At 42.6% G+C, this 18,806-nt stretch overlaps 1 protein-coding gene across 2 annotated transcripts in view; it reads right to left on the reverse strand.

Moving 5' to 3' along the window:
- Positions 1-10,953: 10,953 nt before the first annotated feature.
- NAA16 (N(alpha)-acetyltransferase 16, NatA auxiliary subunit) overlaps positions 10,954-18,806 on the reverse strand; it is a 126,592-nt gene continuing 118,739 nt past the window's right edge. For both annotated transcript variants that reach the window (XM_019524836.1, XM_019524837.1), the window contains 3 exons: positions 15,798-15,941; positions 12,974-13,071; positions 10,954-12,667 (listed from right to left, as the gene is read on the reverse strand). In XM_019524836.1, coding sequence (XP_019380381.1) covers positions 12,467-12,667; positions 12,974-13,071; positions 15,798-15,941 — 443 coding nt within the window. In that variant the 3' untranslated portion in view covers positions 10,954-12,466. The remainder of the gene's footprint in view (positions 12,668-12,973; positions 13,072-15,797; positions 15,942-18,806) is intronic.

An 18,806-nucleotide genomic window follows, 5' to 3' on the forward strand; every position in this document is an offset into this window, starting at 1 on the left:
TGGCCCTTTTCTAGTCCTTTGGGACCTGAGAGCACCATGAGCACTCATACAGCCATACCAGGGGCCCTGCTACGACCTCCTCCTATCCCTCAGTACCCTTGGATGAAGAGTATCCAGACCTGCTGATTTAAACTCATCCAGCCCCTCTAAGCATTCCCTAACTAGATCGTCCCTGACCCTAGGCATGGCGTTGTGTCCTCTGAGCCTGTCCATAATCCTAGTGGGGGTGTTGTACAGGTCCCTGCTCAGAAATATGGAGGCAAAGAACTCATTGAAGTGATCAGCTTTGTCCTTTGCTGCAATCATCAGATTGCCAAGCCTGTCCTGTAGGGGCCCCACGTTACCTGGTGCCTTCTTCTTACTCCCTATGTATTTGAAAAAGGACTTTTCGTTATCCTTAATTCTGGTCGCCAGCCCTAGTTCCATCTCTGCCTTGGCCTTCCTAACCGCCTCCCTGTGATCACGAGCAATCCTCCTTGGTGATAGCCCCTTGCTTCTACTGATTGTATGCCATCTTTTTTGCCCTCAGGCCCTCCTGGATGCCTTTACAAGGGGGCTTTTTAGCACTCTTGGCCCCTTTGGTTCGTGTTGGGACTGACTCCCTCTGAGCTCAGAGTATCATCTCATCAATAATTATATGTCTATAAAAACATTCATAATATCAGATTATTTTGATGATCTTTTCAAAATACTGTATAAAGACATGGTTATCCAAAGGAAGAAACAATTCCAAGTTGTTTATCAAATGAGAAAGCAAACATGGAACATCTGTAAATCATCCTACAGACGTGCGCAGCTCATTCTGCTCCTCCCTTCACATCTCTAAGTTCCTTGTGCTGCATAAAACGCATGACCCTGCTTTTTCTGTTCTGTTTTTCTCCTTTCACCTGTTCCTTGGATTGGGCCAGTTCAAATCTAATTTACATCAGACAGGTTATGTGAGGGGAAGGAATGGCAGGATGAGGTTGTATCCTCATCAGTACCACTGTGCCTGCGGCAGGTCAAGGAGAAACATTCTGACGGGAGCAACCAGGCCAGGGAAGCTGAAAGAGGTGATGCCACGAGCAGTAACTGGATGGGGCAAGACAGAAGCACAGGGAGCCTATTTGTTGCAGATGTTTTCAGTAGCCAAGAATCTGTATACTGCAGTTGCCAAGGAAGGTCTTAACATTTGTTATTAATATTCATTTGTACTGCAAATGGATCTCCTGGAGCTACACTCCATAAATACCTTGTTCTAAAAGTGGCTACTAAGTAGGCCTTGGTAAGAGCAAAGGGATCCGCATTTTACTGATTGAGAAATAGCATGAAGTCATTTTGCCAATCCGATCCCTCAGCTACTCAGTTCACAAAGATCTGTATTAAAGAGAATAACTGTAAAGTTAGGTCATTAACTATACCCTCCTCTCTGACTGCCTGAGACAATTGCATTACATGTACACATGCATGGGCAGACCTATAATTTCTTAAATGGGTGTGTTGCACACCATCCCTCAGACCACTAGGGGATGGGGGCAAGTAGCTGGAACCACTGGGTTGGCAGGGGACACCAGGGAGCCACCTGTATTGCTGCCTCTGCTGCTGTTCCTGGCTGCGCCAGACATGGGTGGAACCCCCAAAATGCTCTTGCCTGGGCTTAGAATGATAGAAAGTTAGGACTGGAAGGGACCTCAGGAGGTCATCTAGTCCAACCCCCTGCTCAAAGCAGGACAATCCCCAACTAAATCATCCTAGCCAAGGCTTTGTCTAGCCGGGTCTTAAAAATTTCCAAGGATGAAGTTTCCACCACCACTTTTCTGGGTAGTCTGTTCCAGTGTTTTGCTACCTTTCTAGTGATTTTTTCCCCCCTAATATCTAACCTAAACTTTCCTTGCTGCCACTTGACACCATTGCTCCTTGTTCTGTCATCTGCCACTGCTGAGAACAGTGTAGCTCCATCCTCTTTGGACCCACCCTTCAGGTAGTTGAAGGCTGCTATTAAATCCCCTCTTAATCTTCTCTTCTCTTCTCTAGACTAAATAAGCCCAGTTCTCTCAGTCTCTCCTCATAAGTCATGTGCCCTCCCCCAAAAAATTTTTTGTTGCCCTCCACTGGACTCTCTCAACTTGTCCTCATCCTTTCTGTAGCAGGGGGCCCAAAACTGAACACAGTACTACAGATGTGGCCGCACCAGCACTGAATAGAGGGGAATAATCACTTCTCTTGACCTGCTGGCAACACTCCTACCAATGCAGCCCAGTATGCTGTTAGCTTTCTTGGCAACAAGGGCACACTGTTGGCTGAAATTTCTTTTGGCCCATTCCCCCAGTTTGTCTAAGTCACTCTGAATGCTAGCCCTAATCTCGAGCATATCTAGTACTCCCCACAACTTGGTGTCATCTGCAGATTTGCTGAGGGTACACTCTATGCCATCTTCCACATTGTTGATAAAGACATTGAACAAAACCAGCCCCAGGACCGACCCCTGGGGGCCTCCACTTGATACCAGCTGCTAACTATACATTGAGCCATTGCTTACTACTCTAAGCCCAATGCTCCAGGCAGTTTTCTATCCATCTTACAGTCCATTCATTCAGCCTGTACTTCCTTAGCGTGCCTGTGAGACTGTTGTGGGAGACCATATCAAAAGCCTTGCTAAAAATCAAGTTATACCACATCCACTGGTCTTCCCACATCCACAGGGCTGCTTCTTCTTCTCATGTCTCTACACCACATTTGACATTTGTTACACACTTGTGCTTGTTTATTGTCCATTGTGAGGTCTTTCATTGTACATGTGCCTTCAAGCAGCAGGCGTTGCAGCGTGTGTTGCGTAGTCTGAGGTTCTGTGCCGCAGTCACAGGGGGTAAAGCCCTGTGTTGTTAGTTCACTGGAGTGTCTGACTCTGGTACATAGGCAGTTGAAACTCTGCCACTTTTGCCATAGTCAGACCTTGGTGGTAAGGACTTGGCCACTGGAATATATATGTTAAGTTTTTCCTTTTGTCCACTTTTTCTCAACCTGGGAATAATGTCTGTGACAACAAGGCACACAGAAAACATTCACAACAAAACTCTGAAGCTAATTAATCTATGCTCTATTCTTCCAAGCCTGAGGAGACATGAAGTATATACTTCATCCATCTGCTCATTTTCTATTTCTAGCTTCTATTTATAATAGAAATAACATGTTTTCAAATTGCTATTTTTATGATGCACCCATTTTGTAAATACTGGCCAGTGTTAGTTTATTAGGGTTACTACCACTGATAAAGATTTGTATGCAACATATTTGTGGAAGAAGACTGTCAAGACAACTGCTATTAAAGAAAAGAATGAACATAGAATAAGAGAGAAGCAATATGGAATGTTATTTTTTCTGTGCGTCTCACACGTGTGTGTGTACACATATACACACGTGTGATAAAATTTTATGATAACATATATTTGGCTATGAAGACCACCATTGGCTACTGCTACTTTCAAATGCTGTGATTGAGTGAGCCAGGATAGTTAATCTGTGTAAGAACAGCAGCACACACTGATAACCATTTTTTTTTATCAGTTATTTACTGCTGCACTCACCCCACCCAAATGATCAGAATCTGACATCATTGAAGAGATGTGTTAGGAAAAAATGCTTGGCCTGTGCTTAGTCACTGCCCTGGCCGCATTTGCCCAATGCCAGTAGAGGCTTGTTTGCAGCAAAAGGATTTCACCTATTTCTGGTGAAGGAAAAAATAACAATCATACAATATATCCTCAGAGAACAAAATACACTGCGAGTGTGCGCTAGATTTTTCAGTTGTTCCATTAGAGGGAGCTCCCTTTTATTGCCCGTGTGTGTTAATGTGCTGCCAATGCAGGCCCTACTCTCAAACAAACAAACAAAACCTGTAACCATCATATGGATCTAGTTGACCTCTACAGGCTTTGGGATCCCTCAACCACTAAACATTGCATACACATAAACATAAGCAAGTCTGGAGAAAAGAAGACTGAAGGATAATTATATGAAAAATAAAAATAAAGATAAATCATTTTTTCTGTGGCTGTAGGAGGCTGGGCTAGAAACAATGCCCTTAAACTACAGCACAGGAATTTAGGCTGGAGATTGGGAGGAACTTTATGACTATGATGGTGGTCAAGCATTGGAACAGATTGTCTAAAAAAGTTGTGGATTTTCCATCCCTGTACATTTTCACGGGCAGGTTGAACAGATACTTAGTTGGGATAGTTTAGTTATGGATGATACTGCCTTAAATATGGGGGGCTGGACTAGATGACCCAGTGGCTAGGGACAGAAATTACAATGAACCCGTATAAATGATTGGAAAGTGGTTCAAATCTGTAACACAACAGAAGTTCAGTGCCCATAAACTGCTTTCAAAATGGCTGAAACCAGTTTAAGATACACCTGGATAGGTGTAGTATCAGATTCAACTGATTTAGGTTAAATTGGTTTACTGAACTTCTGTCTCAAAACCCTTCCAGTTCAAGCTAACTCACAGTCCCACAGCATCCCAGGATGCTTTGCACCTCCCCTGCAAACCCCCACTTTCAGGGTGGGCAGGCTAGCCTTGGCTCAAGCTGTCTGCTCCAGTGGGGAAGGGAGGCATAATTTAGTGCTCCTGGCTTCTGGCCTGGACCACTGCAGGCATGTGGCTGAATTTCTAGAATCAAAAGTGAATGTCTTATTGGTTCAACCTATGCAGCTTAGATTCATTTGCGAAGATTGAATCGATTCAGCCTCAGTTTTTTTGATTGTGTGTACTTAGCCAGTGAGGCCCTTTTTAGTTCTTTTTACCAGCAATCCTAAGTAATATTCAGGGACACATTCAACTTTAAAATCACATTTCTGCCTACATTTTAAAAAAATTAGTCTTGCAACACCAAATTCTACTATAGCTGAATTCAAATATACAATTAGAAGCTGTTGATATAATAAAAAGTTTCAGAGCACCCCATATGAAAAATCACGAATAGTTGCTTCTTTTACAAAATGCATGGAAGCCATGCACCTAACAACACACCTGTTAGTGCAGTGGTGCATACAGCATACATGGCATCAGGTAGCCTAGGTAGCACGTCAAGGCCAAAAAAGTAGCTGGGGAGTTGCATTTCCCTGTAAGGAAATTATTAAAGTTATGGCATGCAGCTAGCACTTCAACTAAAGGGTGTGGTGCTTGCAATCAAGTGCTTTATTTCTGGGTATAATTCTAATACATATAGGCCAAGATTTCCAATGCTTAAACATTAGAATTCCTAAAATTGATGTTTAGATGCTTGAATATTTCACAGATGGTGAACATGCAAAATCCTAAAGGGAGCTGCTGATGCTCCACACTTCTGAAAATCAGGTCAGTTTGTTTAGGTGCCTAAAGATGGGTTTAGGAATCTAACTTTAGTTCTTAGATTTAAAAATGTTAATCTTAATACTTGTATATTGCCTTTCATCCTAATACCCAGAGGCCTGAAGAAATTTTAATAAGCTATCCCTGTGAAACTGTTTCTGACCAATATAGCCACTACACTATTCAGATAAAAATTCTTCCCTTCTTCCTTTAATTATACATTAGTCAAAATGGTGCTGTATCAATTTTAGCCAATTTGCTTCTACAAAATATGTGGAAGTCATGCACCTAGCAACATTCCTGTCAATGAAATGCTAGGTACAGCTCATCTAGCCGACTATGCTAGGCTTAGCACAACCTGGATCCATACCAGGATATAGAACTGAACCACCTTTGTGCCACAGATGGTTGATCTCCTACTGGTAATGGCCAGGAGGCAGGCATTCTTTCTTATCCTCCTGCATCTTTCTGCAGTATTTTATACTTCACCATGAAAAACCTTGTTTCATCTGAGAGAGGTAACAGGGATGCAGGGTCATGTGGAACAAGTGGTGGAAAGTAACCAATGAGTAACTCATTATTTTTAGGAGTTCCCAAAAACATCACATGCTTCACATATGCATAGTAAAAGGTCCCTGCCTTATAACCTTACAAAGTAAATGGGGAGAGGAAGAGGATCTAATGAATTTTAGTTACTAAGGCAAAAAAGACTTCAAGACTGAGAGAAGGGATATTTTAATACAAATTAAAATACAAGTGCAGGCAGGGCACTAATGTTATATATTGGGTTAGGCACATATATATGTATATGCCTAACCCAGGAGAAACTGGTTGAGGCGAATCTCAGTCAGTTTTAATTCAACCAGTGTAGCATGCATCAGAAGTAAAATTGCTTTGCCTTGATGATGGTTGTAGAGGCATGTAATATAACAACATCCTACTTTAAATCCTCTCCTGCCTGCCCTCCAAAGGAAAAAAAAAACAATAAAAAAAGAGGGTGAAGGAAGGGGAATAGAAAAAAAGGAGAGGAATATCAGAATATCATGAAAGTCTATAAATAAGCAGCAGCAGAATGAAAATGAAAAGCAGCAGATTAGAAGCTTATCAGTTATTGTGAAAGTATTGTGAAATGTGAGGCTTCCCTCTAGCGGAAAAACAATGAACTGGCTACCTCCTGATATAAATTAGAGTATGTGTAATTTAGGATGGCAACTATTCGTATTTGCAATATTTATCAAGGGAACAAGAAAAAAGTAGATATAATAATGTGTCAGAACAACAAATGTGTCATTCACAAGTTCTCAAACTTTAGACTTGAATATGAGTATTTTTAAAGCCTTAATTTTATTTTAAAATTCACCATGTCTACTTCAGCCATATCAGCTGGAACTAATTCAATTTAAAAAAATATGATTTTCAAAAGCATACACACACTGTGTAGGTCTAAACATGTACGTTTCATTCTAGGCATGTAAAAGCGCCCATGCACAGTTTTGAATGTTTGGGTCCTAGAATCATTTGCTTCAGCTGAAGCCTCATTACTTGAATAAGAGAAAGGGGACACCTGGCAGGACATTCATTAAGGACCCAGAGTCTTTGGGTGTGTGTAGATGAAATGGGGGTCCTAAATTGAAATGGTGGGTTTTTAAAAACATTGCTTCAATTTAGGGGCGATTAAACCCCTGTGTCGTGCACACACCCGACTTACCTGCCTCTGGTGGGGAGGGGAGGGTGAGCTGCCAGTGGGCAAAGCAGTCCCGGGGCTGCGGAGGGCTGGTGCTTCCCTCCACAGCAGTAGCAGCACCCCACCAGGTGGCAACCACCTGCGGGCACCTGTCTCTGGTGGTCCTGGGGGGCACTGCAGTCACGGAGGGAAGCACGGGCCCCATGGAGCTCAGGCAGAGTGGCCAGGGGGCAAGAAATCAGGCTCACTGCTTCTGCCCCTCCCCCCCTCTTGAGTAGAGCCTGCCTTCCCGGGCTGCTGCCAGGCTTCCTGCAGCACCCCTGAGCTACACAGAGCCCAGTGCTTTGCTCTGCAGCTGTAGGGGCAGCAGACTAAAACTCCTTGGAGCAATTTTAGTTTGCTGCGCCCCAAGTCATTTAAGGTGCATTATGCTGTTGAATTTCCTACAGCAGCAGGAATTAATGCATAATACGCCACCGAGGCATGCAAACACTGACACCATTAAAGTGGTGCAAGAACATTTAGCCTGCTTTAAACAACACACACACATCCCTCGTTTCATCTACATACAGCCTTAGGCACCAGGACTGTAACAACCTAAGTTTGTTAGACTTCAGGGTACACTGCAGGGCCCAACTTTTCTTTCTTGCCTCTGAAAAGGTGGGTGTTGCATAACGCTTCCTAAATCCAGAGAGTAGGACTCTGGTGGGGATTATGTAATGAATTACTTAGCTCTTGTCATATTTATGTTATTGGTAGGATTTTTGATTTAGTTCAGGGGTACTTGTCAGGTCTGTTCTATATTAATCATATTTTAATAAGAGCTTCAAGGGTCCCCCAAACATTTGATCTTTTATCAATGTTTATATATGAGTATTTCAGTAGCTCATCATAACAATTGCTTAATTATGCAATAATAATGCATAATAATAGATTATTGTATTAATATCTGAAACTAATAATGTTTCAAAATGAAGTTTTCAAAGGTTTTTCAAACTGAGAAGCTAATAGTGAATGTAGCTTTTGACATTTAAACATGAGTGAAAAGTCTGGGCTTTTGACAATCACAAGAACAAGCTGATCAGATCTAATAATGCTTTTCCAATAAAGGATTTGTACTAACTCAGAGGTTCCCAACCACCAGGCAATGACCCAGCTGTGAAGGGTTCGCTGCCGGGTCGTGGCACAAACTTCAACCACTGCTAGCAACAGTTCTATGTCCAGGCCATGCCCACATCACGCTGATTGGCTGGGCAAGAATGGCCTTGCTTGGCCAATGACTGTGACTTCAGCTTTTGAAATTGGACCACGGTAACTGTGGCTAGTCACTTCTGCATCAAATGCAACAGCTAAGAGATGACCAAGCAAACTTCAATGGATTTTTTTTTTGGAAAGAGTGCTTCTATGAAAAGGGGCAATGAAGTTCTGAACGACAGAGAGGAGAACTGTGCAGAGGATGTACAATGCCAAGAAAATGCCAAAAAATAAAAAAAGCAACTTTCAATCACAAGTATGACTCCTTGTACATAAAATATGGGTTTATCCTGTCGGGCGATTCATAGGCTCCGAAACCACTGTGCATTATGTGCAGAAACGTCATCCAACAAAGCAATGAAACCTTCAAAGCTTATTTGGCACTTGGAGTCCAAACATGCTGCACAAAAGTTGATGCATTTATGGGCTAACATTAGTCAGCTAGTGATGTGTATGTATGATTTTTAGCTATTGTCTCCTCCTTTATTGATGATGTTCCTGATTAAATAAAACAATGGAGATCCCTCTGTTTTGCACTGTGCCCTCTGCCTATTGAGTTTGTTTTGTATTATACACTGCCCCCGATCCTCACAGCCCCTCCACCCACATAAAAATTAAAATTGAAATATGTAAATTTGATTGTTTCTATACCTGGTCTGCCAAAATTTTGAGCAAGTTTGCCAGTCCACAGTATAAAAAATGTTGGGACTCACCGTACTGACTTAATGAAGACAATACAGCTTCCATTTAGTTAAATTCCATTTACAGCTTCTTTGAAAGGACCTTTAAGATAAGCATTGTGGCATTTGGATCCTATTCTCACTATTCAACATCCCTTAATTAATAAACATGTGACCAAAGTAACCTTATCCACCTTTGGACGGATACTTCAGAGGCGATTATAAGCAAAGCAACCAAGAACCAGTTTATTTTTATGACAAGAAATTTTGGCTAAAAATATCCTGCTCCTGTGAAATGCCTTGAAGGGAAATGAGAACGGTTCAAGGTTTTTCATGCAACAAGTTCTGGTAAACTTCAACCAACCCTCTGAGTTGCTGGATCTCTGCAACCTCTCCCACCTCATTGGATGTAATAGTAGTGAGAGGGGAAGAACAGTGCAGTGGCTAAGTCACCAGCCTTGGATTCCAGTGAAAAGATACCAGTAGCCAAGATTTGAGGTGATTTTTGGGAGAATCCTGCACTGGAGATAAGGGGTACGAACAGAGCAGATGTGAGGCTACTGGGCTCAAAACCAGCAGTTAGAAGTGCAAAAGGATTAGTTTTGGTTTAGCAAAAAAGCCAGATTGTGTTGGTCCAAAGAGGTGACCCAGTGGAAAGGAAACATTCAGTTCCTGGGATGGTCAGATTGCTGGAGAAAGGGGTTCAGGTAGAAGACTAAAGAGTAATTATGATTAGAGCTTACTAACTAGGTTTGGGAATGAAGATTGGATTCAGACAAATGGAGTGAGGTGAAAAAGGAAGGGTTTGTCAGGAAGGAAAGAGAAACCAAGGAAAAGGAGTGATGTGGAAAGCAAGAATGACAGACCCTGAAAGAGACACAAGGTGTACTACAGAGAAGTAGTAACAAAGAGACTGGGATAAACTTTTAAAACTTTAATTAAAATTTGAAAGGGTTACAATAGAATGTGTCAAATATTACTATAGGCACAAATTTATTTACTCAAATACAAAGAATGTGTGTATACACTAAGAAAACAGCGTGGGAGAACTTTTGATGGATGCATGCTCTCTGTGGATAGTGGTATCACAGAAGCTTCTTTAATTTTTAGAATGCACCAGGTATCTGCAAAACAGGTCTTTTTAAAAACATCTTCACACAGGATCCTCTGGTCCTTGACACCTCCATAACATACTAGCCTTCCTGTATGACCCCGACATCCTTTGCAGTGGTCTACAGGATGGTCAAAAGCTAATGCCCAGAGCAATTTGTACTGATGCCTCTCAACCCCTGAAAAATCCCCTGCATTCCACAAGAAACCAGAAAGGAGGAGGAAGGAATCAGTTTTAGCTTACAATTAAAAGATTTTCACAGGAGTTCCCATTATTTTTAAGTTTGAAAGCCAGAACTAGGTGATGGACAGCTAATTTTCTGGAAACCTGTTACCTCAGAGAGGGTGATACAACTATCTTGACATGAACCGGGTTTGTGTGTTAACCTAAGATGTTAACTCAAGGTTCACAATCATGTTCAAAAGTGGTTTCCAGTATAACTTTTTTATCATCTTCTACCTCATGCTGAGTCAGCTACATGACTATGCAGACATATCCATTCAGACATTTTCTTTTGTGTAAGGTACTGAGAGAGGGGGAACAAAATTACTTTAGGTTGGCTCCAGAAACAAATGGATTCTAACGTCAGTGATCCAAAGCAGCCTAAGTGCAGTCAGATGCCTTTCCCACTCTCCTTGAATCAACTTTGAAAAAATTGTTCTCAAATTCATAGGGCATATGACCTATTCATAGGGTAAATGTCCATTTTGCACAAAAAGCAATGATTAAAAGTTTGAGAATTATGCAGAAATCCCCCCTCCCCTCTCAGTTTACATGTTAAACTATTAATCACTGTAGAAGTGAGTCTGGCAACATTTGGGGAGGAACATGTTAAATAGATTTCCTACCTTAAAGATACGTGGCTGCAGAATATGCAAAAAAACCCCAAAAAGCCAGTGTGTACAAAATAATTTATTACAGCATAACATACGTTGGCATTATTTTACAGTGAGTTTTTCATTCAACAATTTGAATCTAAACAGATGACACACAAAAGGAGACCATTTTAATTAGAACAGTTTATTTGTCTTAATAAAATCCCCCTTCATGAATGTATATTTGCCTTAGAGGGAGGGGCTAGTTAATATTACTGAAATATTTACATTGCAGTAAAATAAAAACAAACTGGTTGAATGATTCCATTACAGTTTCCAGAAAACTTATTTCTGTACAAGCCACAGTATAATTATATTTTGATAGCAGTTCTTATAGAATGTAAAGCTGTCATGTGTAGGCATTTTCTCCAGCAGTATTATGCTTTACATGGCTATATTTGATTCCAACTTTCATTTTTGATGTGTTGTACATTTAATAATTAATGCACCAGAATACAGAGTAAGAAAAAAGTTCATTGCAATGTGTTGTCAGCCTCTTTGTGCTCCCTTAATTAGTTTTTAAATATAAAATGCATTCCTCAAATACTACTTGTTTTATAGTACACAAAGCAATAGTATTTAAGGAAGAACAGTATTAAATTTATTGGCCATAAATCTGCAACTAAGACTTTTAATGGAGGTATATGGTAAACTTACCAGCAAATTTATAAAATCTAGAGGAGATCTATATTCCCCATTACTGTACCATACACTTCTGCCCAACCTTGGAGTAGCCTTTCCCATCTAAAAATGGAGGGGGGGGGGGATGGGATGGGGAACAGACAGACAATGGTGTATCGCAGTCTCTATTATTTCAGGGAATTCCTAATGCATACTCAACTGTTTTTAAAATGTTAAACCATTTGAAACTTAAGGAAACAACAGCTAACAACAGTGATGGAACACAAGGTAGACAGAAGACAGTTTTCAAAAACTTAAAAATTGTAAATAAGCCAGACCTCCCAGTATCTACTGGCATTGGTTCCATACAAAACACAGAATTGACAAAAACATGCAAAACAGTCACCACTTTCATAATTATGTGCTTCAAAAGAAACCACACTGACCAAATTAAAAAAAGGAAAAGAAAAAAAACCAACAGAAAGTGATGGAGGATGCTACAAGCAGCACTTTATCAGTCTTAATGTGCTAAAATCTGCTCAACTGATCCTTTTATTAACAAGATATGATCACATTTATTTTTATATGCAACAACATTTAGGTGAAAAGCGTCTTTGATGTCTGTAATTTAGGGATCTTCTTGTTAAAAGACCTGAAACTGTACAAATATGAACATGACAAGTGCTGATTACATGTAATGTTTACATAAATATTGGCAGTTCTTGTTGGGAGGAAAAAACAACTATTAGCAGGCTCCATTTTGCATTTAGCTATCCAAATATTTCATTTATACCTGTTAGAGATATTAAAATACAACCTGGAAAAGTTACCCTGATCTGTATCCAGCCAGTCTTGTATGGTAAGTGTGAGATTTTTTTCGTATCAGTATATATATTTATATATACTACTTCAAATTTCATTGGACAGCACATCATGATTAATGGCTGTGTGGTTCACTGATGTAATGCTACTATCATCCTCATTTGTGGCCGGCATGAAGGCAGAAGTAAAAGGAAACAGTTTATGACATGCTGCTCGATATTCTTCATATTGACTATGACAGCTTCCAAAGCTGCCATCAAGTAGTGCCTCGCAAACCTTTGTTAAAATCTAAAGAAAAACAGGAATAGTAGTAAATACATTTGATTTAGACTGTTTTATTACCAAACATTCCTGCAGCTGTTACTAAATCTTGCTTGCCTGATGAATGAATGCAATGCCCCCTGCTGGTAATAAGTGCCATTATTATTGTTTCCAAAAGTCCTGGCAATAAGAGCATAATTTCAAACAAAACAACATTCCTCCTAACAATACTGACCAAACTTAAATGAGTACATTTATCTAGTACTTTACACACAGCATCTGAGACCACACTTCCCACCCCCGCTAAACGGAGATTAAAATTTTTTACTTTACCTTTACATTTTTGTCTCCCATAGTTTCATCCAATCTAGTAGCAATAGCAATTGCTTTCTCTTGTCTTGATTTATCAAGGAAATACATCATCTTAGCACCTTAGCATAAGGAAAAAAGCATTTTTAAAAAAACTGTAAATGTGTCTTTGATGCAACATTTAATTTTACAATTATAAACTGATACAGAAAACAACTGAAATACAAACCTATCAATGTAGAATGAGACTTTCTAAAGTTTTTAAACCATCACATCAGTTTTCCCTTTTTCACCCCTTATACTTCACATACAATAGCAGAAAATCTTACAATACATTTAGGAGCATAAGCTTGATTCTGCTAGTGATGAACATGACATGCTTGTTAGTATCTTGCTTCAGTAGTCACTGAAATATGACTAAGGAAACAGTTAATAAAGACGACAGAGGTCAAAATGCATGACTAATATAAGTGCAAGGATTATCTTGGTGCCTAACACAAGGGTGGCAAAGGTATGGGCCACAGGCTGCATGAGGCCTGAAGTGCTGTTTCACTTGCCCCATGGGGCTCCTAGAGGAGCTGATGTGAGCAGGGGCAGGGTCCACCACCAAATTCCCACCTACTGAGCCCCGCTGGGGGCATGTGGGTGATAGCCAGGTGTGCAAGTCCCACACTGCTTCTGCCGGGTCTGGAACTGGCCTGAGAGGAGCCCTGTAATCCAGATCCAGCACAGGGACATGGGTGAGTTTGACATCCCTGGTGTAAGGCATCCAAATCAGTTGGCTAGTTGTGATTCACCCTACAAATGACAAAGGAATTAAACAAGTGTCTTCTCAGAACTACTCTGATTTGTTCTGAAAGCCCAAAAGTTTATTTGAACCACCTGAACAATGGAAATGAAGAAGCAATTCTGGTGTGTTCCAAAGGTTTATCTATGTAGTAAAATGTAATGCTGTGCAAAGATACAAGATACATTGGTACCAGAAGCAATATAACTAACTGAGTTACTGTGGAGCTCTTCGCAGGCTAGTACAGCTATAATATTTGTGGTACTTGCGGTAGTCCTAGTACAATGCAGTGCTGTTTTCAAGCATGTACCTTAGGCCCCCTCCAAATGTTACATTAGCTTGAAAATACATGCCAGTTTCCAACAACAAATGGTAACATGCCAGGCATTAAAGGAATTTGTTCCAAGAAAAAGACTGCCAATCCACCACAAAAAGCAGCAGATCCACAACAAACAAGTTGCTGATTCAAACAGCAACTTCTTTGTCCTGCTGGGACAAACTCAAATGTCTGACCAGATCTCTCAAAGGGGAGGGAGGGAAGGAGGGAGAGCAGCTGGCTCTTGACAGCTTGCCTAGCATAAGTTGTCAGGGAGGCTTGCAGGCTAGTTTGTCCCCACTGCCAACCTTTAAAGGGCTCCCAGGCTGCCCGAGAGTCCTCTCAAGTTCTGTGTGTGTGAGGACCCCAGCACTGAAGAGCCACTTGTCAGTGCTCGGATGCCCTTTCAAGTTCAGAAACTTCTTACTGAATGAACGCATCTTTGTGCCCACTCATTCTGTCTCAGATTTGCTTAATAAATCTTTTTCAGTTAACTTTTAAGGATTTATATATACCTGATAGATCTGCAGAGCACAATCAGCTTAAAAATGGAGTTTGAGTATATTCTGTTTTGGGTAACGTATCATAAAAAAAATAAAATAAAAAACACACTATATTGGCTATGTTTGTTTGAGACTAGTGTAGATTGAGGCTTCAAAGGTATCAACAAGGACTTCACCCGACTTCCAGAATCTTGACTAGTGATGATGGTCAAAAAGAAAGCAGTCAGCTTGACTTTCAGATATATAATTGCCATCTTCTCACCCTCAATACAAGACATCTAGACTACAAAGCACTGCACTACGGGCAAACCTCACTATGCTGAATCAATAAAGTGTGTGAGACACCGATGCGGTCCCCTAAAGCCAGCGTGGCAAAGTTTATGACATGACAATCTTTTTAGTTTGTAACTACTATATTCAAACGTAATTAAAATTGAGCCAGTAAAACACAATGCTTTCTATGAAGACTGACTATATCTATAGCACACCGTAAGAGACTGAAAAATTTCCCAAATACATATCAGAGCATGACTAAAACCCACTACTTCAGAGGAGAGAACACCAGTGAGACCTGGACAAATCAGCCCTCCCAGTGCACACCCTCCTCTTCAGAGAGGCAAGATTGAATTGGGATTTCTATTGTAATACTGTAATTAGACTCGGATCCTGGGCTCAGTTTCCTTTGCATTGGACTCTGAATAACAAATAATCCTTCACCACCAATCTGTTTCCAATTAACTTCAATAAGTGCTGACAAGTTTTCCCAAGCAGGAGCAAGAGGAATATAAAACTGAAATGATTTGAACTGCTCCACTGTTATCTGCAGAGTTCTGAACAGTTGAAACTGAAGCGATCATCTTATTTCACTGTGTGGCCTGACAAGGAGCAAGGCTTTTTTGTAACTACAAGGGTTAGACTCTGGCATTTTCTATTAAAAAGGTAAACTTTCCATTCCAACAGAATTAACAGGAAGGGTGGGGCATGCCCCTCCTCACTCCCCAATAAAAAAGTGCTGGCTATAGAGTGCTTTCCAGGGAAGGAAGAGACATGGGTTTCATGCTGTTGGTTGGAAGGGAGATTGTTAAAGCCCTGCCAACAAGAAGAAACCTCAAAAGCAACCTTTGGTGGAGCCTGACATTTTAATTAAAATGACTTGCAGTATAGAGAAAGACATTAAATGATGGTACACAGTTATTCCAAGTTAACCAATCTTATTTTGTATAGCATTTAAAATCAACAAACCTGACAGTTGGTGCTGAATGGAGGTAGCACTGTGTTTGAGAAACTCTTCGTTAAAACTTTCCAAGTCTTTGTTAATAAAGATTTTCTGCATTTCTTGCGTTAGTACTTTGCTCACAATTTCCGGGAGATTACTATGATCTGATACTAAAAGAAGGGAGGGAAGGGTGATGACAAAAAAAATTACTGTATTTTCTGCTTTTGCTTTAAAAAGTCATTACTAATTAAAAAGACACCACCTTATTTTGCACACAGAAAAGGGAAACTTCTTGGTTAAAAAGCCAATGGTTTCCCATCTTTGCGATTCAGGAAAATATCAAACGACTTTAGGACTGATGTAGTAGGTTTGGAGCATTGTTGTAGCCAAGATGGTCCAGGAAATATACGGGACAAGGATTTTGTTGGATCAACTATCAACATCTCTTAACTACATGGATTAACAATAAAAGATATCACCAAAAATTCACAGAAATCACAGAAAATTAGGGTTGGAAGGGACTTAAGGTGTTCATCTAGTCCAACCCCCCTGTCCTGGGACCCGCGGAAGCCAGGAAAACTTACCGGGAGAGCAGGACGCCGCGAGGGAGGGAGAGCCCGTGCGGCTCGTTAGCTGCGTCTATGTACAGCTGCAGCCGGCAGCTGATGGTGACATCAGACGCCGGCTGGGAGATTTAAAAATGGCAGCTGCTGCTCCAGAGGCGGCAGAGAGAGAGAGGAAGGAATGGCGGGCAAGGCGGTCCCTGCCGTTAGCCCAGCTGGACAGGAGCTGCGGAGCCGAAGAGCTGGAGTGTCCAGTGGCTGGGAGAAGAGGCGGGATAGCTGGATACCCGGGGGGAGCGAGCCTGCGGCGTCAGAGCAGGGGGACAACAGGGGATCAAGGTCACCTAGGAAGATCCTGAGCGGCATGAAGTAAGTGCTGTGGCAGGGGGCGCGGGAAGTGCCGAAGAGGAGGGTGAGGCTGAAGACGCACCGGGCTGGAGAGAGAGTTTGGGGCGGGATCGCCGCCTAGAATAGAAGGCGTCGATTGAGGATTAAAGGGGACAGCGCGGTATACCCATCCAGGAGACGTCACTCCGGGGCAATATCATAATACCACTCTGGGGTGGTAGGTCAGGGAGGTACTCCTGAAAGAGGGATCACTGGGAGGAAGCACGCAGCTGAGGGTTCAGGTGACGAACCAGTGGTGTGAAGCATCCCTTGCAATAGGGCTGGGACACCTACGCAGGTGAGGGAGGAGTCTGTCGGCACTTCGCTGAGTCGGTGCAGGGAGGTGAAAACCACAGGTGGCGTGAGGCCGGGGTGTAGGGGTGGCTGGAGCCCCGTGTGTAACCGACGAGGCCAACCCAGGACACCGAGGGACCGGTGAACTGGCCCCGCCCCACTGAGATAACAGCAAAGTCGTGGCAGGCGAGAAGCGGGGTTGGTGAAGCGGGGAAGACAACTAAACTGCAGTAACACCAATGCTCGGTGCAGAGGGTGGTCACCCAAACGGGGAGCTACACTACTAGTAGGGATCTACGAAGGCCCGTCGGGGACAACGTGGTGCACTGGCTGGGAAACCGTAGGAATACGTTAGATTGGGATGCAAACCACCGAGATGGGCCCGGCTGACCTGCTGGCGCAGAACTTACAGGCTTTAACACAGATAGTGGGATTCCAGCAGTGGCTGCTGGTGCAACACAACCCCACAACGCTTGGTATGCCGAAGATGACTGCAGATGATGATCCCGAGGCTTATATTGAGGCTTTCGAACACCAGGCTATTGTGGCAGGCCTCAACAAGAGGTATTGGGCCACCCAACTGGGAGTCCTGGTGGTGGGCCCAGCCCAGGCAGCCTACCGATCTCTAAACTGAGATGAGGCCCAAGACTATGGGGCAGTGAAAACGGCAATCCTTTACCGCCTCGAGCTTGATTCCGAACATTATCGGAGGCTGTTTAGAGCCAAGAAAGGGCCTGAAAATAGACGACCGAGAGGCTTACTACAATGACTTAGAGACCTGTTTGGAAAATGGGTAAAGTTACCAACAAGCACAATGGGCGCATTGGTGGACAAGATTATATTAGAGCAATTTCTTAACGACTTAGAAGAAAGAACACAGCGATGGGTGAGGCAACACGTGCCCGAAACATGTGAGGAAGCATTGAAGTTAGCTGAATCTTTCGCGGGGGCTGAACGGCATTACCCCAGGGAGAAACGGGGTTCCACAGTGACAACACCAGCACCTAGGGAGGTGGAGAAACACAGACCCAGCTATCGATTACAAGGGGGGGATATGGTGTGCTACCACTGTGGCAGAGTGGGGCATTTTGCTAGGGCGTGCCCAGGCCGTACAGCTAAGACGACAGCCCACAGACATCTCCAGGAGCATGAGGGAAGTCTCGGGACAGCGGGCCACGGGGGAGCCTATGGACTGTAGTTTCAGGACAAGGGAAGGTAAGCCGGTCTGGGAAAGGCCAGTGGTGCGAGTATGGGTTGAAGACCATATGGTCTGAGCCGTGTTAGATTCGGGCTGCGCGCAGTCATTGATAAGGGCGGACCTGTTGCCAAAGGTCTCATCTGGACAGATAGAACTGGTAAGGGTGTCATGCCTTCATGGCGAGACGCAGACCCTTCGTCAAGTTAAGACCCGTTTGAAGGTTATGAACTACCATGGAGAGCTAGTAGCAGGCCTGGCCCTGCATTTAACTTGTGAGATGTTACTAGGGCGGGATTGGGCCTCGCTGTATGAGGTATTAGAGAGGGTGCGGGATGTGGAAGTCGCCCTCAAGGAATTGACGCGCAGAGATGGGTGGTTTGGAGACGCAGAAGGGGGAGAGGACGCCAATATGGGAAGAGACACCAAGAGGGTCGATTGGAGAGACGTCTCTAGTGGGCCCCAATTCCGACAAGCGCAAGAGGAGGACCCAGAGCTACAGGACTGGTGGACGCAGGCTATGGACCCAACCCCATCTCCAGCTCAACCTGATAACTCAAGTTGTCGATTCAAGGTAAGGAATCACCTCTTATATC

This window comes from Gavialis gangeticus, unplaced genomic scaffold, assembly GCF_001723915.1.
Source record: "Gavialis gangeticus isolate Ggan-Ray unplaced genomic scaffold, GavGan_comp1, whole genome shotgun sequence".
Taxonomy (NCBI): Eukaryota; Metazoa; Chordata; order Crocodylia; family Gavialidae; genus Gavialis; species Gavialis gangeticus.